General features: G+C 47.6%; 1 protein-coding gene across 5 annotated transcripts in view; it reads left to right on the forward strand.

Moving 5' to 3' along the window:
* Nucleotides 1–22,231, forward strand: part of LOC147017777 (alpha-mannosidase 2x-like) — a 272,410-nt gene that overhangs the window by 99,430 nt on the left and 150,749 nt on the right. For all 5 annotated transcript variants that reach the window (XM_085847681.1, XM_085847685.1, XM_085847683.1 and 2 more), the window contains one exon: nucleotides 10,350–10,458. In XM_085847681.1, the coding sequence (XP_085703807.1) occupies nucleotides 10,350–10,458 (109 nt within the window). The remainder of the gene's footprint in view (nucleotides 1–10,349; nucleotides 10,459–22,231) is intronic.

Consider the following 22,231-nt stretch of genomic DNA (forward strand, 5'->3'; position numbering starts at 1 on the left):
AAGACAAATGATCACACGGGCTGCTCAAATGCAGTCCCCGTGTGTGGCTGCCTGCAGGGCAGTCTTGGCAAAACACACGATGATCCTGGCGCACATGGTGATGGTGACACAGGGGCAATGCAAAGAGGGTAGCAGGTATGGGGTTATGTCAGAGGCAAGCAAACGAAGGCATGGCAAGGCAGATGCGGTCCAGGAATTGTAGCACAACAGGCTGGCATCAGAAGCTGGCCGGCCTCTGGTCTCGTTCAGTGAGGTTCTGGAGAGAGTGCGGTGGTGCCAGCCGCTCCGAAAACTGGCTCGGCCCTTCCCTACTGTCTCCCCCCAACCTATCGCCTTTGCCTGTCTCTGTCCATACCCACTCCCTTACTTTGCAACACAAAGTAACCAAATTTAGCCCCCTTTTTTTTCTTCTTATAATATCGTCTCCCTAACCCCCTAACTGTCTTTGTCCGGCTAACCTATCCTGTCGATCTACTCCCAACCCCTGCGTTCCTGTTTTGGAGGGGACTAAGGGAGAGACTAGCGTCCTGTCTCGAGGCCCAACGAAGCCTCAGAATGGCCTCCTACATAATTCAGCCATCTTACCAAGGTGGGTCCAGCGGCCTACGGAGAGCGAAGGGATGGATGGTGCGAAGAGGTCCACATTTCCTATCTACCCTATCATTTATTAACTTTAAACTACCCCGGGGCTTTTAAAACGCCTGACACTTTAAACTATCGGTTCTAAAAACCATGATTCCCATCGCCTGTGTTGGTGTCCATTATACATTTGGGCCTAGCCCTCAAGTTTTCACTCGTGTCCTTACACAATTTTATGGCTGGGCAGCGTGGCTCACTTGGCAGGGATTCCCCCTCTGCCGAACTCTAACTATGACACCCCGGGTCCTGAGGTTGTCTCCGAGCCTACCTGCTCCCTATGTACGGGGGGGGGTTGCCCTTACCAGCATTGCCCCCCCCTCCGATGCCCACTTGGCATTTTGACGCTACGGGTCCCTTTCCGAGGGTTGCCCGTGCCCACTACACTATTCCGGTCCCTTGGACCCTTGGCCTACTCTGGCCGACTGTCCGGTGCCCGGGGTGCCCTCTACTCGATACTCACCTTTCAACAGCCACGCTCCCAGCCGGTCCATGGACTCCTGCACCCTCCAAATAGGTTTCGTGCCTTCATACACCACCAACAGAACGACCTCCTTTTGGTAAATTTGACTAACCCACTAACTAACATTACACTGACCCCTGGGTCACTTTGGTGGGACTCACTCCTCCCCCCATTCATTCATTCGCACCATGCATCCCACATTTGCTCCATTCACACACTTGGGCCTGCTGACCCACACTCATTCATCACACATTTTCCACTTTCCAACTCACACCAACATTCCACACTACCATTCTCTTAACTAAATTTCCCTAACTATCTCATGCTCCCTCGTCGTCCCTTACACTAATGCACGTTCCTTTTAATCTACGTAGCTGAGCTCCGTCCCCACTACACATTCCATGTCTGTCCTTGTCTCCAAAAATCCATTTTCATTCTAAATCTAAATCTACATTCCCACTAACTAGTCCACGGGCCCCATGGAGGATGGCTCATGCCCCCATGAGGCCGGTCTATCTAAGCTTAACCCATCCCGCTAACCATTTCTCCTTTGCCCAAACAGGATGCTTGCCACATCTCTGCTGGGCCATATACTTGGAGCGAGGCTTTTTTTCTTTTTCTTTCTCCTGCACAGCCAAGGTGGTGGTTTATGGCACGCCTGTTCGTCCCTATGGGCGATACCAACGTCCCTCCGATGGCAGATCCGTGCAGCCATGACATCACCCTGCCAATTGCAACGAGCGCTTCCTTTCGGGGAATTCCCCATGCGGGACGACATGTGCTGTTTGCCCGAAGCTCGTGCCGCGAGGTCCCGGCCGATGACGTCACCCGCGCACCGAGCCTGCGCGGTTTCCCGTGCATGCCAGCACGTGCGCATCGTCCCGGAAACCCACTCCGCGAACAGAAAACGTGGCATGCAGTACGTGGAGCCCTGCACACGCGCCCACGTGGGAACCCGCGTGTTCCAAATTCATCCCGTAGTCGCCATTTTAGCCGTCCACGCGATGGTCTTTTTCGAAACGCGGGACGTTCACGCGCCGGCTTCCTGAGTCGCGCTCGCCCAGGCCGCTCCGAAAACGAGGAACGGACCTTGGACGCCCACGTTCTGCGGAGCCGGCGCGATTTCCACAATAAACCCGTCCACCGTCTGGGTCGGTCCGTGTACCAATTCCTCGCATGCACTCACCCACGCAATTTCACTCACACCATACTCACCTTCTGGCACACTCGCAGCACTCACACTCTTAACCACACACACCGGGACATTCATCTCGGGGATTCGTGCTACCACAAGCAATGCCGGGGTTCATATACCCCCCCAAGCTCCGCGTGTATCCGTTCACAGCGCTCATCCACTCAACCTCGTTCGTCCCGATCGGACTCACCTCGTCACGATCTGCTTCGAGAGAGCGTATTTCCTCCCTCTGTTCCTCAAGGAGGCCATCCTGCTGCTCGCGCCGGGTCACGAAACATTCCCCAAGCTCAACCCCATTGTCCCCCACTCACTCTATGTGTGTGTTCATCAATTACTTTATTTACTTCATCCTCTACCTCTTCTGATTCCCGTGTCTCTGTTTTCATTTCCGTTGTCTCTTTTAATTTTTTTAATTCCTGCGTTTCTATCTCTGTTTTCATTTCCGTCGTCTCTTCGTGTTTATTAGTTTCAGTCTCCCCAATTATCGTGACGGCGTCTCTCGTCATTATTTCTAAATCCTGCGTCTCCGTCACCTCTTTTAATTTCTCCGTCACCCCCTCGTGTCCGAGTTTACACGTCTCCCCATCAATTATGACGTTCCTTGTCCCCTCGACCTTACTCGTCTCCATCGCGGGCCGGACACATTGCACACTCCGTGTCGGTTCAGTCGTGGTGCCGCCATTTTGCAATTCATTGTCAGCATCTCACCTTTCACCTCGTCCGAGCTCGCCTGCAGGCCCAACCCCATGCTCTGCATTTCCCCTCGCTGTGTTCGCATGTCACTCTTCATTTCATCCCTCTTCTCATCCATTTGGTCTTCCAACGCTCGCGCATTGTACGCATCCCATCTTTGCATCCTCGCCTCTATTCTTTGCCTCGCCTCCGCATCCATTTCTTGTATAATTCTTTGCATGAGCTCCATAACCTGCTGCGCTGTCACCTGTGCTGGCCACTCCCACTGACTACAATTAGTGGTGTGGTTATAATAATAAAAAGAACCAGATGAACGGATTTGCCGCTTTTCCCAACCCTGGGGTAAGGGTATTTCTTCCTCACAGGTGTTTTCCTGGACCATGCATTCCTTGAAACCTACCATTATTTCTACACCCACCTGCTTCAGCTCGTCTTGGCTTGCCATGTCGCGTGTTGGGAAGAGAATTTAAAATGCTCGTAATTTGGGGGAAGCGGGGGGGGGGGGGTTCGCTCCTGACACCCCTGATCCGAATCCGTGAATTTAGTGTTTCGTGGAGACGAAGGGGTTTGAATCCCACTCCTGAACACCAAATTGTTGCGGGCCGGATATCAGCTGCGAGCACGACCGCTAGGTTGGGCAGTAAGGTCGACTCCACCGAACACCCGGAATCTAGATCGTACTTTTCGGAAAACTCCAAGGGTACGGGTCCCTTAGTGGACCGTGAATCGTCAATAATTCCACCGCATGTTACAGGGTTCCAGTAATGCGCCACTTAACGACGGGGTTACGTTCTGAGAAATGCGTTGTTAAGCGACGTCGTCATTGTGCGAACATCATAATTTTTGAACATCATGTGCGAACATCATGTACTTACACAAACCTAGACACCTCGGCTAGATGGTATAGCCTATTGCTCCTCAGCTACAAACCTGTACAGCATGTTACTGTACTGAATACTGTTGGCAATTGTAACACACATCCAAGATAGACGGAAGACGCGTTAGTTTTACCTTTGTGCTGTTCATGATGGCCATCGGTGTTGTTTGCGGCTGCTTACAATCTCCTCTCGCATCGATGTTGTAATTTACAAATGAATAAACGAGCACCTGTCAGTTGTGTGATATATTTTGGGAACAGTGCGAATGTTTTAACAACATAAAAAGCTTCACAAAAAATAAATTTGTGTTTTAATTTCGACTGTAACAACAACGATTTATTTGCGGAATTCTTCAATTCAAAAGTAATTTACTTGCGAGAAGGTAAACGTTCAAACATTGCTTCAGTTTGAAAGCCGATTTCCTTGAATCCTGATTTCGCACGACCCTGCTTTTTTCGCGATGAAATTTTATGGACCTCAACGATCACATTATAACGGGGCCACACGGTCGTTTATTATCATTATGAAGTATTATGTTCTGTACATAATTGTATGTGCTATCCTGTACTTTTATACGACTGGCAGCGCTATGACATCACTCGGTGATAGGACTTTTTCATCTCCATTATAATCTTATGGGACCACCGTCGTATATGCGATCCGTCGTTGACCAGAACGTCGAAAAGCGGCGCATGACTGTATTTGCCAATCTTCAAAATACCTAGAGATCCATGTGGCGAGTCAACGAGTATTCACACCCTCGACGGCACCCATACGAGTCGAGCCGTTAGCGTGTCCGACCCGTGCGCAACCCAAGCGGATGGTTGCCGAAGTTCCGTCGGTCCAAATGTACTTTCACAGCGGCAACAGCCTTCGTAATTCACCAACACACGCCATGCTAAGCCAATGGAAGAAACACAGCAACGAACTGATGCATTAACAAATGTATTTATTTATAATGGGGGAAAGGGGGGAGCATGCAAGAAGCAGAGTTATCCGACTATAGAGATGCAAGTATGTACAGCAAAGAGCACTTATACAATTCCTACTTACAGACGGGCCCACACTCAGACGCACACCCAAAGAAACGGACCAAAAATGGTCTTTATTATCCCTTCAACTCGGAGGGAAGTTGAGCTGAGGGACGAGAAAGTCGCAGGCTACCTGGCCGCGCCGCACGGCTCGACGTCCGCACCTTCCCGGAGCACCAGTCGGCCAAGAAGGAACCAAAGCAGCCAGATGCAGACCACGCCAGCCACGAGACGATATGACCTGGGAACCAGAGCACGCCAGCGCCGAGATGCCTTTCGCCCAGCCTCGAGAGATCCGTTTCGAACGGGCGCGAATTCTTCCTCTCTCGCTCGAGCAGATCCACCCGATTCTTTGCTCTCCGTTCCTTTTTATCGCTCTCGGGCGCGGTTCGCTCAGGCGTGGCCCACTCTCGGGCGCGGTTCGCTCAGGCGTGGCCCACTCTCGGGCGCGGTTCGCTCAGGCGTGGCCCGCTCTCGGGCACGTGGCCAAGCGAACCGGTTCATGACCATATTTGGGAATGGAATTCAGTCCGCTCATCGTAGCCCGTTCTCAGTGGGTGGGACACGGTGCACACCCTTATTTGGCACGCAGCCAAGCGAAAAGGTTCATGAACATATTTGGGAATGGAATTCCATCCCCAAACGAATTCCGACCATGCCCGCATTCCAGCGAGCGTGCGGAGAATGCTGGGAGCAGAGGGTTGTCACTGTGAGAGCGAAGATGGCGTTGTTGTTGTAGTTGGAGATGTAATAGCCGTAGTTGTTGTGAATGATGTAAAAATCCTAACTATTAAAATAACTCGCAGCGCATGAACATTTATTCACCCATTAAACGAGGGACGGGGACCCTAACTAAAAACACATACTTACCGATTATAAGTGTTCTATAGGACCTGAATGTTGTGTGCTCATGGCTTCCAGATTCGTAACAGTACTATGTCGTCAGTTTATTTCATTTTTGATAATGTTCAATAACAATTTGACAATGTTTTGAGCCAAGTTCATGTAATTCTCGTGTTACCCTGGTTCTCGTGTTCATGTAATTCTCTTTGCTCAATCAATTGCTGCAGTGGTTCATATTAAAAACAAGCGAGGAGTGTGATGTAACCAAGTTTGAATGTGAAATGTATATTCATGCTTCGTCCATGTTTTGCTTCATGCATTTTTATGTTTTGTGTCTCGTCAACTACACTGCAAGCAGGGAGACTGGCATTGCCCTCTCTGGCGGGACGTGTGCATGTATCTGGAAAAGGCACGGTTTTTACCGACGCACTTGGAGTGTTTTAAATAAAGAAAAAGTGATTTAAATCTCTGCAAGTGTTGGTTGAACTTCCCGGTGCATTCTTATTCAAGAATTGGGACATGTAGGCTGTTCCAGGGTCTAACACAGGGGTCGGGAACGTTTTTGACTCAGAGAGCCATTAAAGCAAAATATTTGGAAATCTATTTCAGTGAGAGCCATATAATATATTTTAAGACTGAATTCAACTAAATGTTAGTATAATAAGCCTCTGAATTTATTCTTTTAAATAATGTTGTTATAATACTCACCATTAATGGGACTTCTGGTGCTGCATGGATTTGCTGATGGCTTTGTAGTCTGGTTGGTACTTGGTGAGGTTAAGCTTCATGCAAGCGTTGAGGCTTTCATCCGTTAGACGTGATCGTAGGTTGGACTTGATGTTTTTAAGATGTGAGAATGACTGCTCACATGCATACGTAGATCTAAACAAGGTCAATACAGCAATACTCACACGCTGCAGTGTGAGGTATGTGACAGGAAGCGCGTTCCAAGTTTTGATAATCAGCTCGTCTTCGGGTTGAAGTTTTTTCATTTCTGTCCACATGTGCTTGCTCGCCAACTCTGCTTTCTGTCGTGTGATTCTTTCCAAATCTTCATTCAGTGACTTGAACTTATTCACCCACATGTCTGAGGCCTTCAGGTCAGCCACTTCTGCTTTAAAATCTCTGACGGAGGCACCAGGAATGTAACTCAGGTCGGCTGTGTTCAGTGAACACTCGTTTGGATGGGTGATGAACTTAAAAAGACGAGTGTGCTCACGAAATTCTCCAAAGCATGCTTTGAATGACTGTAGGAGACTGGATGTGAAGCCAGCTAACTGGTGGAGATCAAAGTTTTGAGTGGGCTCACTTGCTGTGCATGCATCTTTAAATTGTCTCAGTTTTTCAAAATGTAGTAAACGACCTGTTTCAAGATCCATGATAAAGAGCTCCAGCTTGTTTTCAAAAGCAAACACGGCTTGTTGAAGGGATAACACTGTATTTCCAATGCCTTGCATTTTCACGTTGAGCTCGTTCAGATGTTCAGTCAAATACACGAGATAGTAAAACTTGAGGAGCCACTCAGTTTCGGCTAGCTCAGGATGCTCAATCCCTTTCATTTCAAGGAAAGTCCGGATTTCGTTCAGGCAAGCCGCAAAACGGCTAAGCACCTTCCCTCTTGACAACCAACGCACATTGCTGTGCAAAAGCAGACCATGATAGTTATCTCCAACTTCATCCAGCAGTGTTTTAAACTGGCGAGCATTTAAGGCTCGGGCAACAATAAAGTTGATCACACGAATGACCAGCGACATCACTTCGCCAAGCTGCCCATCACACATCTGAGCACAAAGTGCCTCCTGGTGTAGAATGCAATGGAAACTTAGGATGGGTCTATTTTCATGTTCACGGACAAGCGCCACAAATCCTTTGTTTTTCCCCACCATACACGGAGCACCATCAGTACACACCGAGATAAGTTTATCCATTCGTAGATTTTTTTCTTGACCGAACTCCATGAAAGACTTGAATAAATACTCACCTCTTGTGGACCCTTTTATTGGCAGAACAGCAAGACTTTCTTCGCGCAGTGTATCACCAGCAGCATATCTTGCAATCACACTGAACTGCGACAAATGGCTTACGTCTGTTGACTCATCCAAAGCCAGGGAAAAGAACGGCACTGCATTTATGTCCTTCACTTGCGTTTCCTCCACTTGGTTTGCCATCATGATGGTACGATCATGAACAGTTCTTGCCGACAGAGGCATGTCTTGTATCCGTTTGATTATCTTGTCTTTGTTCGGAAGATCATCAAAAAGTTCATTGGCGACATCCAGCATGAACGTTTTAGCATACTCGCCATCTGTGAATGGTTTTCCGTTCCTCACTATTGCTAAAGATCCAGCAAAGCTGGCGGAATTATCGTCACCTTGCCGGGTCCATACACGGAGTTGCTGCTGGCTGGCTTGCACCCTGCTCAGTAGCTCTTGGCACGCTTTCTTTCTGCTGTCTCCCACAGGGTATTTTGATGCAAAGGTAGCATGGCGTGTGTCGAAGTGCCGCTTTATATTCGACCGTTTCATCGATGCAATTTTGTCATTGCAAATTAGACACACCACAGAACCTGCTCTCTCCACAAAGGCGAAGTCTTCGGCCCATTCGTCCTGAAATGTACGATACTCCTCATCTTTTTTTCTTTTCGCCATCTTCTTCGTCGAAGGGTTAGCTTTGAGCAAATGAGAGAGAGGGAGATGTTGACCCAAGTGAGTCTGGCTGGCCTGCGCACGGGCTGACATACTCGAGAGGTGCGGCACGGCCGGCCGACTCTGGGATGCTGTCGCCTCAGCGGTGGCGCGTGATTGGTCGAGATGAATTCCGTGACGCGTCTCGGCGGCGGCACGTCATTGGAGGAACCGAAATCACGAGTCGCCTCAGCGGTGGCGCGTGATTGGTCGAGATGAATTCCGCGACGCGTGTCGGCGGCGGCACGTCATTGGAGGAACCTAAATCACTACTCGCGTCGGCCACATGACTGGACAAAACAAAAACCGCTTCAGACAATTCGGAGGTGTTTTTTCTTCTCTCCTTCTGCCAAGTTCAGCCCTGCACGTGAATGAAGCACGACACCATTCAAACTATAGGTAAAGCTTCTGCGAGAAATATTGGGCTTTCCAAGTTTCAAACTCCAATTTTATCTGCGAGCCAGATGCAATCATCAAAAGAGCCATACCTGGCTCGCGAGCCACACGTTCCCGACCCCTGGTCTAACACTTCAATAAATATGGAATATAAGGTGGCGTGTTTACCATTTTGTATGTCACTGTGACCACTGGTACTTTTGCGGTATGTGAAAACTCCAAAGTCACCAAACATGTTCGCATAAAGTAAACATTTGTATAAAGTTTATGTTTGTTATATAATGGAGATCTAACATCACAGTCACTTGACTGAAAACCAATTATTTTTGTACACAAAGATTCATTTATCTTTGAACAATAGTCTTTGTGGAATGAAATGCAAAGGGTCATTCAGACATTTTATGTTGTGCCTTGACAATTTTGGAATTGGCTCCTTCTTTCACTTGTGCTTGTTGTACTTGTTACCTCTGCCATCGAAGGAGAACCGATGTTATGTTTTCACCGCTGTCTGTTTGTCTGTGACCAGAATTTCGCAAAAAGTTAGTTATGGATGGATTTGGTCGAAATTTGGTGGACAGATTGGGAGTATGATGAGAACAAATTGTTTCAATTCTGTGGAAGATCCAGATCTGGATGCAGATGCGAGAATTTATTTTTTAAGTGATTCTTCACCATTGAGTGATGGGACCACAAACTGTACATAGCACGATATTTCACAAAGTTATGGACAGATTCAGATGAAACTTAGTGCATTGGTTGGGTGTCTGCCAATGAAGAATCAATTAGGTTTTTGCCAAGATACTGATGCAAGAATTTTTTTTTAACTATTTAGCCAGGCAGAAGTATTCCCTCAACCGAGTTCCGTCCTCGTACTTTGTCACGTGATAATGGGGTTGCGTCATCTTTCACTTGATCTTTGCATCACCTATTGGCTTCACCTTTGAAGTGGGTTGCAAAGCACTGGTCTGGCATCCTATTCGATGTAGCAGGAGTATGAAGAATTTGCATTGTAACTTGTTGAATTGGCACACCAATGCTTGCATAATCCCAGATCAAAACCATGCAGTGGTTGGACCTGAACTTGATTGCTGGCCTGGACAGCTCTTCTAGTTGATAGTGTCTTCATTTTTGGACCTTGTGTGATTATCCACTTTATTTTTCCTCTTTCGCCCTCTTCGAGAAACCCAAACAGACTATGAATTCTGATTTTTTTTTGATTTTTTTTTTAATTGTGAATTTTTGCTGACCTTCTGAGATTTATGTCTGGCTTCCTTCATGGGACTACTGTGCAGTAATTACTTTATTTTAATAAACCCTTGCCACATCGGCATTGCTATACTAGAATGCTGGCGTATTCTCATTGGCTGGCTGGATTTAATATTCTTATAATAAACACTGCATTATTTATCATGGCATGGTAAGAAAGTACATGTTTGGATTATTCCATTTTGAGAATGAATCAAGGAACCTATTGTTTGATGATAATTTCTAACAACAAAGATAATTGTGTGTGTGTGGTTTTTTTTTCAGGCTCTACAATGCGATCCTCGATGCAAATAGAGTCATTGGAAATGCTGCTCAGTTCTTGATGTTGCAAAATCGACGATCCTTCGACAAGTCTGCTCTCTTTCTCAATGTGGTAATTATTTCGTGCATCCTCACTACGTTGTCTTCAGAGTTTCAATGTAGTTGATATTTTATATATTTAATTTAAATAAAAATTTATTCCAGTCGATATATTAAACAGATGGAGATCATTCCCTTCAATGAAAGTTTTGTCTCAACTAAGATTGTAAAATATTGTTGCGGTATTCGCGCCCGCCGGCGTGCTGACGGCCACGTAACTCGAATCGCGGCACGTCGCCCACCGGACGGACAATCCAGTCGTGACCCTCTCGGACTAACGCCGGGAACCAGTCACGGGTGGACCTTTCGGTCTCACCGCGATCGAGCCAATCAGCCCCCGCGTGGGATAGGGTTGCTCGCCAAATTCGACCTACCTAAGTACCCACGCGGAGGGTAGACCGGGCGATCGCACCTCGCCGCAGGTCGACTTCAGACACGGGCCACTTAAGCGACCCGTTCCGTACTATCAGAATAACCGAGCGGTGTTATCGTCGACCTCGACGGTTCGATTAATTATCGGGCGTATTCAGCCCACTACCAACCCTTTACGTGAAGCAAGATGAGGATTCAATGGGAGAAATGACGAAGCGAAGCGGGAAACAGTTCAACACAAAAGCACATTTATTCGCGGCACACGGGAAGCACACAGAAAAAACACAATTCAATTTACACAAAAAGCAAATATAAAAGCAAAAACACAATGCAGAGTTAATACCGACTACCGAGCACACGGCAACACTTATACAATTCTACTTCACAGACGGCGCCGACAACACATACCCAAAACCAAGGAAAAGAAATACCCTCAAGGATGAGGCGGGCCTGAGGCCGAGACCGGGTCGCGCCTACCCGTCTGGTGATGAGACGAGGAGCGGCGATGGCGCCTCAACTCCGCGGGCCTCGCGGACGGTGTCTGGTAGGGGGTGGGAAAGGGGCCCCCTTGGTCGCACTATCTCAGCGCGGGGGGAAACAGGAGGGGGTTGCTGATGCTCGGGGTATAGAGGATCTTTATTATCCCGCGACGAGCGTCTCCACCTCGGCCAGGTCGCGCTGTCGGCCTCCCTCGGGTGCAGCTTCCTGCACGACGCGAGCACCCCCTCGTCTGGTGTCGCCGCCTTTCCACAGCTCCGTCCCCTCCGTTCCGACTCCAACGCACACGACGAGCAGCTCCACCGCCCGCGAAGTCTTGACTCTCTGTTTCCGACTCTCCTACTCTCCGCCTCTGGACTCTCCGACTCTCCGACTCTCCTACTCTCCGCCTCCCGACCTCCTACTCTCCGCCTCTGGACTTTCCGACTCCTTCTTCTCCTCCTCCTCTGGACTCTCCTGATTCTGCTCTTCTTCTCTGACTGACGAACACGGTCCTTTTATCCCCCCGTAGCTTCGCCTTTGACCCCCTCCCTTTGACCTTTCACCTCGCTCCCCATTGGCCCGAGAAAAAGTGGGCGTGAAGGCTTTTTGATCCATAAATTTGCATATATCGATCGTCCTGGAGGCGGGGCCAAATCGCCCCTCGCTCACCGATTGGACGGCAAAAAGTGGGCGTGTGTCGTTTTTGATCCGTTTTTGAAGCACAAAATCCGTGATTTTGTACACGCTGTTCGACGCGCGCCCTGCACGAGTCCAACACCGGTACCCACAGCGGGGCAAGAACGGTGGCGATGCTACGGTTGCGAGGTGTGACGTGAAGGTCGTGGCGGTTGTGGTGAAGCGGCGTTGTGGTTGGTGGTTGATGTTGTGATTGTGGTGGTAATCATGGCGGTTGGTCCAAATTAAAGATAGTAAAAGAAAAACGGCTATCCTGAAGAGTCGCAGCACGCATAAATGACATGTATTCCCACTAGACAACGGGTTTGGGCCTAACTACACATATACTTGCCGAGATACCTCACCTAAGGGACCTGAATGGTGGTTTGCGAATTTGGTAACCACAACAATATCATTCATTTCCTTCTTTTATGATGTACACCAGCAGAAAAGCCCATCAAAATGACAGGCGATCCTTTTATATTTCCACACTATGCGGCCTTGAAGACTCAGGCTAAAACCGAAATTACATACAAAAACTTTCATTTATTACACAAACTAGCGGGCACATCCACCTTCTGGGCGGGTGTACCCTTGTCGACCCATCTTTGGTGGGCAATGTGCTGCGGCGAAATATCTCCATCTGTTTTGTGTGTGTATGTACTGGTCCACACATATACTGAGAGGCAATGAAAATGCATACCAAATTAAAATTGACATTTATTTCATGACTCGTGAAAAAGGATTGATGTGTGTAATCAAATTTGATTTCACAGGGACAGTCCTACGGAATCTGCACAGACAGGAAAATCGGGATGTGCACGTAACGTAACAAAGACGTGAAACGATGTAGGGGGTTGTAAAATCAGTATTGAGTGTGACCACTCTGGGCGGGGATGCATGCTTGAAGTCTATGGGGCATGGATAAACACAGGCGGCGGATCAGAACTTGTGGTATTGCTGTCCAATGGAACTGTAAGGCTGCAGTAAGCTCTGCAACATTTTGTGGAGGGTTCATTTGACGATTGCTCCCCAAACCATCACACCGCCACCTCCAAAGCTGTTTCTCTCAACAATGTCTCCTTGCCGATGGTACACACAAAGACATCCATCTGGAAAACTGACGTTGAACCTCAATTCATCGGAAAGGATGACATTCGCCCACCGTCTTCCACCCAAGTTACCACCAGCTGCTGCACATCGTTGTCATTGTAAGTCGGTGTTGATGTGTCAAGATTTGTCACTGATGAGTCATCCCCTTGTTCCAATGGTGCTTCTGGCCATTTCTCATGCTGCCCTGAAGCAATTGTGGAGGTGACGGACGATGATGTATTGGTCTTGATAGCAGACGTCGCGCAGTACACCAGGATGAGGACGGTCGCTCACCCTTCCTGTGGCTCTCAATCAGTTCTGTGGCCTAGAAACTGTTGACTGGTGGACGTGAACATGTCGAGCAATTATTTCTCGACTGATTCCACTATACAGCATGCCAATGGCTTGGCTCATCTGATCATTTGTTAGACGTGACATTTTAATTGACGGACTCACAACTAAGGCAACCTGTGTTTTTGTGGGGCATGGATACACGTGTTGCACGTGCAAAATGTTTTTTAACCAGTGTACATCATTTCCAAGATTTGCCATATTGTTGTGTTCACACTCAAATGTCCATACACAAGAAACAAACCGTACACTAACACAATCAAACACCCATAACAGACAACTATAATGCATGTTTTATTACTTTCTATTTTGATTATTTTTCACATCCTATGAAATAAATGTCTTTTAATTTGGTATGCATTTTCATTTCCTCTCAATATATATATATATATATATATATATATATATATATATATATATATATATATATATATATATATATATATATATATGTATATGTATATATATATATATATATATATATATATATATATATATATATATATATATATATATATATGTATATGTATGTATATATATATATATATATATATATGTATATGTATGTATATATATATATATATATGTATATGTATATGTATGTATATATATATATATATATATATATATATATATATATATATGTATATATATATATATATATATATATATATATATATATATATATATATATATATATATATATATATATATATATATATATATATATATATACATGCACACACATACTGCACATGTATACACGACTTATCCCAGTTGCGATGACATTAATTGGTGCATTTTGTGCCTTTTGTGAAGAGTAGACGATTTATTGCTCGAACCCTGGCTAGATTATGCCTGGTGTTGGTTTAATGGTTCGGGTGATGGGTTTTGGATCCTTGGGTCCTGAGTTCAAATCCCGCTCAGCTGTTTAATTAATACCAGGTGGGGTTAACTCGGCCTGTCATCCTTTCGAGGTCGGTAAAATGAGTGCCAGCATACTGGTATACTGTGTCAGAGTGGCGACCCATCCAGGATTGTGCCCAATAGCCAAGGAGACTGCTTAGGCAGCACAAATACTCTGCACAGAGTATGGTCCCAATCTCCTCTCCTCCCTCTCCTGGCCAGATTCCCAATTCCTGTCCGAAACAGATCCAGTATAACATACGGCTTGACCAACACGTTTCTGAAAGCTTTTGGGCCTTAAATCTTCCCCATGATAAGGTGAGAATAATTGGGGTCATGATACAAGTTCAACCATTTTTCGATTATTTTATTATTCCATAATACTACAACAATGTATGTTTAATTATTTGAGTTTTTCTTCACTGTCTTGTATTATTTTTTCAAGATTATTTTATTCTTTGACATGAAATGGAAATATGTATGTGTGTGTATATATGTATATACATATACATATATATATATACATATACATATATATATACATATATATATATGTATATGTATATATATATATGTATATGTATGTATATATGTGTATGTATATATATGTATGTATATGTATATATGTATATGTATATATATATGTATATGTATATGTATATGTATATGTATATATATATGTATATGTATATATATATATGTATATGTATATATATATGTATATGTATATATATATATGTATATGTGTATATATATATATATATATATGTATATATATGTATATATATGTATATATATGTATATATATATATGTATATGTATATATATAGCCTCCAGAGAATACTAAAAGGGGTTTACGCAGACACACTTACCCTATCCCGTATCCCTATCTAATTACGTGACAATTATCATTTCCCCCTTGAAGAAATGGACATTTACTAGACAACTTATCACCACTGAGTTGCTACTTATTACATCGAGATCCTGGTACACTCGAGCAGCATGGCATACCTAATTAAACATCCTAATTACCCTTTGAATGCCTACCCCCCCTCAAACGTAACAATATATCTATATATATATATATATTTCTATATATATATATATATATATATATATATATATATATATATATATATATATATATATATATATATATATATATATAGTTATGGATTTCAGAATCTGGTCTGATGAATGCATCCACATATCCAGGTCCTCAGACAATTATATCCTTAAATGCATGTTCAGATTAGCCCCATCCCCATGTCTAATGGGATCTTAAGTGTGATGCGTTGAGAAGGGTAAAGGATAGATCCCCTCTCTTATGGGAAGCTTTTTTCTTTACGACAGACATGTTCACACACAGTTCTTTCACGAGCTCTGAAGCCTGCCCTCATTCTTCCTCAGCAACATTCTTTCACGAGCTCTAACGCCCATCTTTTTTTGAGAGCCTACGGGTCGTCATGGTAACCATGCACCAGTGGGGCAGGGTAGCTTGGGGTGGACTGACCGGCGGAGATGGCCCGGAGATATAAAAACGAGCGAGAGGTACGTTCTGAGGAGAAAAGAGGGGAGAAAAAGTGTGAAGAGAAAAAGCGTGAGGAGAGAAAGTCGTGAGGAGAAAAAGCGAAAGAGCAAAAAGAAAATGCGAAAGGAGAGAGGAAAAAGCGAAAGGAGAGAGGAAAAAGCAAAGGGCGAGAGAAGCGAGCAAGAAGCGGGTGTCTGACCAGCGCCGACGAAATAATTTGTCCTTCCCAGTGCTTGGGCAAGCGAGCGTGTGGGTGCCTGATGAGCACCAACGTGACAATTCGTCCTTCCCAGTGCTTGGGCAAGCGAGCATGTGGTGCGCGTGTGCGTGTCTGACCAGCGCCAATGAAATAATTCGTCCTGCCCAGTGCTTGTGCAAGCGAGCGTGTGGTGCGCATGTGGGTGTTTGACCAGCGCGAACGAGAAAATTCGTCCTTCCCAGTGCTTCAGCAAGCGAGCGTGTGGTGCGCGTGTGGGTGTGAGCAGTGCCGTGCAACAAGAGCAGTGCAACAAGTGAGGCACGGGTCGGTCAACAACACCAGGGTCTAAACCCGTGACGGACGATCTTGGTGCCCTCCAGACTTCGACTAGCTTTCAAGGCTGCCCCGCGAGAGGGTGCACGGCAAAGCTGGGTGTTGGCGACGGACGTGACGAGCACGCACACATTTCAGGACGTTTTCGCTTCACGGACGACTTTATGGTGAGCGAGACGATTCTTCCCCCCCCCTCCCTCCCCCTGGGTGATCTGCTGGGTACCCTTGTCTGTGTTTAGCTGCAAGTCAGTCAATCCCCGATAAGCATCTGCTCTTTGTCTCTTTCCTGGCATTTTGATTGATTTTGCTTTGGAATTCATTCTTTATTTACCTCAGCAAATAAAAAGTTCTTTTTATTTATTTATTTTGTTATTAATAAATTATTTGTTTGTTTCCAACCTGTCCGTGTTTGTCCTTTCCTTCCATTGGTCGAGCATTGTTCGAACCGAGATAGACTGGGAGATAATTATCACAGATTTGACCAAAAATCGAAGGCACGCACCAGCGGTTAAAACGCTCGGCCGCCCTAATTAAAATCTAATCGAGATAACATTGGTGCTTTGCCGAGGGCGTGCTCCCCGCTCAGGTAACCACTTGACCTCTAGTTAAATGGAATAATTACAGTGGACATTGGAACTTGTGGTTGACTGGGTGGCGTTCGTGGTTTTAAAACAACCCACCGTACCACAACGTTAATTGTGAGCTGTGGCCCCAGGTCTGGCTCTACCGAGGACAACCAGGGATTAATCCCCCTGAGAGACGAGCTGGTGTCTCGGTACCCGTGGCCGCAACAATATTGTTGTCGAATTGCAGCCCGTCCGGCGTGCGAACGACCGCGTCGAACCAATAGCGGTCGCTTCGCGCACCAAACGAACAATCCAGTCGTGGCTTTCCGGATCAACGCCGGAAACCAGCCACGGGTGTGTTTGTAACTACACCACAACCTTGTCCGCACTCTACCCGCGCTACAGGGTCCGATCGTCAAATCTTCGATTTACCTAATTACTCGCGCGGGTAGGTTATCGAGAGATTGTACCTCAACGGGTCCGCTTGGAAAGGAGCCACTTAAGCAGCTCGCTTCCTTTTGGGAGAACTGAGCGGGGTATTATCGCGCAGTCCCGTTGGACCCAATCACTTTACCGGCTATTTAAAAACAAACTATATTCCGAGTGCAAGATGGGGCAGTTCAATGAGGGAATGGACGCAACGAACAGGTTTACATTCACACAAGGACATTTATTATAATAAAGCATGTATGCAATTAAACAAGGCAAAGCACGTATGCAATTATACAAGCAACAAAAGCACGACAAAAGAACTACAACCGTCTACTTATTATGTACAGTCACTTGCACTTAACAGCAGCTCCTACTTATTAGATATGGCCCACGGACACGCGTATACACACACACACTCACACACACTCTCACACACACACACACACACACACACACACACACACACACACACACACACACACACGAAATGGTGGCAGAGGCCTTTAATAACGAGCTCCAGCTCGGAGGACAGGGAGAGCTAAAACCCAGAACCTATCTCGAATCTCTCCACCTCGTGTGGTCTTCAAGTTGTTCGGACCCGGGCTCCAGCGAGAGCGAGCTGGATCCAATCGCCGAGCCGCAATCCTTCCCGAGCTCCCGCGAATCTTCCCGCGCTTCTCAACACGTGCTGGTGAGACGAGGCGCCAATCCTTCCCGTCGATGCGTCTCTTCCCCGAGGAACCACCTCCCGCGCTTCTTAACACGTGCTGGTGAGACGAGGCGCCGATCCTCCCTGTCGATGCGTTGCTTCCCCAAGGAACCAACTCCAAGAAGAGGCCGACGCGTCGCACCAAGCCAGAAAACAAAATGGAGAACGAAAAGCTCCACGAACCAAGAGGAAGAGGAAGAAGAGGAAGAAGCCTCCACTCTCAGCTCGAGCCGAACGACTGGCTCAAGTTCCTTCCAAAACAAAGCAGCAGCCGAAGCTCACTGAGCCAGCCGAAGCAAAAAGCTTCCGAAGGCCTCAAGCCAAGCAAGCCAAGCAGGACCCGATGGCCTGCTGAACGACTGCTCTCTCCGAAGCAAAAAAAGCTTACTCCTCCCACGGGACTCAGCACACGAGCTCTGCACACGGGACTCAGAATGGGACTCTTCACGAACTCTGCCAGGGGACTCCCACGAACTCAGCCCACGAACTCAGCCCTACCATGGGACTCCCACACGAACAAAGAAAGGATCTCCTATTTATCCTTTGCCACCCCCTCCCCCGCACCCGGCGTGACTCATGCCCTCGTGATCCACCCCCCCCCCCGCTCAACCATGGGTGGGAGGGAGTTGTTGACGTCACCGCAGGGTTCTTCTTCCTCTTCGCAGAAGATGGGGAGGGACGTCTCCATTGTTCGCTCCCTAACTATTAAATCGATCCGCAGCGCATCTAATCGATTTCGAAACATTTAAACAATGGAAGGTGAGCTATCTTGGGAACATGCACTTATCGACATAGCTGACGAAGGGAACCTGTATGTTGTGTGCAATTGAATTCCAAATTCGTAACACTACCCCCTCCCCTTTTTACAGACTCGTCCCGGGTCGTCAAATTTTCATGTGACCAGCATGTGTAAGTTTTCCCCGAGTATGTTGTACCTTTGGATCCCTGAATGCGACATTTCTTTAAACGTGTCCCAAAAATAAATAACCTAATGAGCTGCGTAACTAACTAAACAAACTCTCAGACTCATTCGGACAACTTAACTAAAATTGCCGGCGCTAAAACAAACATGCAGGTGGGGTTCCACGTATTTACAATCTTAACTTATCTATTACATTACACTAACCATGGCCCAGGACTTGTGATCTGTGAAAGGGGAAAGGCAAAAGTCATAGCAAAGTCTTTGGTTCAGGGGAATGGATGGAGATGGTCGCAAAACACCCCAAAAAAAAATGGACTGGTTGCACAGGCTGCCTGCAGGGCAGTCCTCACAAAACTGGATGGTCCTGGCTCGCATGGTGATGGATGGACACAAGGGCAAACGCAAACAAGGGCGAGTAGGCATGGGGTCATGGCAGAGGCAGGCAACTAGGCATGGCAAGGTAAGCCCATGCAGAACAGGCAACTGCAGCACAACAGGCCGGCAGGCAAAGCTGGCCGGCCTCTGGTGTGGTTCCATCAGGTCTGGAGGGAGTGTGGTGGTGCCGGCCACTCTGAAGGCGGGCTCGGACCGAGCCTGCTGTCTCCCCCCACTCTATCGCCTTTGCCTGTCTCTGTTCATACCCACTCCCTTAATTTGCCACACAAACAACAAAATTTAGCCCCTCTTTATTTTTATTTCCCTTTTTTAATTGTCCCCCAAACCCCCTTAATTGTCTTTGTCTGGCTGGCCTATCATGTCCACCTAGCCTACTCCCAACTCCTACGTTCCCTCTCTGGTGGGGAATAGGGAGAGATTAGTGTCCTGTCTCGAGGCCCAACGAAGCCTCAGAATGGCCTCCTCAGAGTTCAGCGATCTACCAAGGTGAGTCCAGCGGCCTACAACGAGCGAAGAGTACATCTCCTAACTACCCTAATATTTATTAACCTGAAACTACCCCGGGGCTTTAAAAAACACCTCACACTTTAAAACTATCGGTTCTAAAAACCATGATTCCCGTTGTCTGTGTTGGTTTCCATTATAAATTTGGGCCTCGCCCTCAAATTTTCATACGTGCCCTCGCACAATTTCCTGGCTGGGTAGCGTGGCTCAACTGGCAGGAACTCCCCCATGCCGAACTCTAACCATGGCACCCCCAGGCCCGCAGGCTGCCTCTGAGCCTAGCTCTCCCTACAACGCGAGGGGTTTCCCTCTCTGGCATTGCCCCCCTCCATTGCCCACGTGGTGTGTTGATGCCCCGGGTCCCTTTCCGAGGGTCGCCCATGCCCACTACACTGCCCCTGTAGCATTCTGGCGCTACGGGTCCCGTTTCCGACAGGTCGCCCGTGCCCACTACACTATCCCGGCCCCTCTTGGGCCCTTGGACTACTCTGGCCGACTAGTCCGGTGCCCGGGGTGCCCACTAAACAAAACTCACCTTTCCACAGCCGCGCTCCCAGCCGGTCCATGAACTCTTGCACCCCTCCAAAAGGGTTTCGTGCCTTCTCTCGACACCAACAACAAAACGACCTCCTTTTAGTAAATTTAACTATCCACTAACTAAACATTAAACTGACCCCGGGGTCTCTTGGGTGGGAATCACTCCTCCCCCCAACCAGTCATTCGCACCATGCATACCACATTCGCTCCACTCACACACTTGGGCCCGCTGGCCCTCACTCATTCCTCACACACTTTCCATTTCACAACTCACACCATGACACCAACACTCTATACTGCCATCCTTCCTAATTAAATCCCCTGACTAACTCGTGCTCCCTCGTCATCCCTTAAAACTCATGCACGTTCCATTTACTCTACGTAGCTAAACTAAGTCTCCACTACGCATTCAACGTCTGTCCATGTCTCTGAAATCCAACAATTTCCATTTCCTAAATCTAAACTGAAATCCCTCTAACTAGTCCATTCCACGGGCTCCATGAGGTACAACTCATGTCCCCATGAAGCTGGTCTCACTAACTCTAACCCATCCTCCTCACTAGTATTCCTGTGCCCCCAAACAAGGGGGTCTTCCACCCCTTGCCTGGGAATCCTTTTCACCCGAAGCGAGGCTTGCTTTTCTCAACTCTTTTTTTTTAATGCGCACCACCAGCGCGGCAGTTCACAGCCGCGCTCTTTTTTCCGTGACGTCATGGCAGCTGCTTGCGCCCCGCGCACCTCCTCCCTCTTGGACGGTACCGTCTGGCAGGAATTCCCTTCTGCCGGATTCCAAACGCACGTGCAGCCATGACGTCACTCTGCACATCTCAAGGCAAGCCCCGCATTTCGAGGGGTTCCCCACATGAACACATGTGCTCTGCTCGTCGGAGCTTTACAAACACGCTCGCGTGGAGAACCCATCCGGTCCAAATTCCGAATCCAGCCTAGCTTCTGTCCGTCCACGGGATCGGCTAACATCCACCGCTGGCGTTTCCGGACCGGGTTTCACCTGCGCAGCCGCGCACGTGGCGGCCTTGTGCGTAGCACAGCACGGACCCCGCGCTCGCTGATGTGCAAGCCCGGCACGGTTCTCAATTCAGCTACGGCCGCTACTCGGCCCTTGTCCTTCATCTGGTCCCGTCATCGTTGCCGTTCAACGCACACACTCCTGCATTCCACGACGCTCACACACTCCACCATGGCACTCTCACTCGGACATGCGGTTGCGGTCTCCCGCATGCTAACCGCCATCTCCCTCACATACAGCGCTCTCACACACGCCGTTCCTTCCACCCTTGGTGTTTCTCTCACACACTTCGAAACCACACACGCTGTTTCCCTCGCACACTCTGTTCCTTCCACACTTGGTGTTTCCTTTACACACGGCATGCTGGAAGGCCCGCATTTTGGCACACTCGCCACCAGGCACACCATATTACTCAAACACGCGGTCCCTTTCACACAACGCCCCTCATCCATGCCATGCGCGCTTCTCAGCACACATTCCGCCACACTCGTGAACACACATACTGGAACCACACACACCGGAACAACCACACTGGGGATTCGCTCCACCGCAAGGGTTCCCAGGGCCTTCACACCCCCAAGCCTCGCGTGCACCCATTCACAGCACTCGCCCCTCCTAACTCGCTCGGCACGACTGGACCCACCAGGGCGAGATCAGCTTCAAGGGGGAATATTCCCTCTCCTCGTTCCATAAGGAGGCTATCCGGCTGCTTGCACCGGGTCACGGCACATTCCCCGAGCTCCCCCTCATCGTC

Source organism: Eptatretus burgeri, chromosome 11, assembly GCF_056783735.1.
Source record: "Eptatretus burgeri isolate ZD-2024b chromosome 11, Ebu_testis_v1, whole genome shotgun sequence".
Taxonomy (NCBI): Eukaryota; Metazoa; Chordata; class Myxini; order Myxiniformes; family Myxinidae; genus Eptatretus; species Eptatretus burgeri.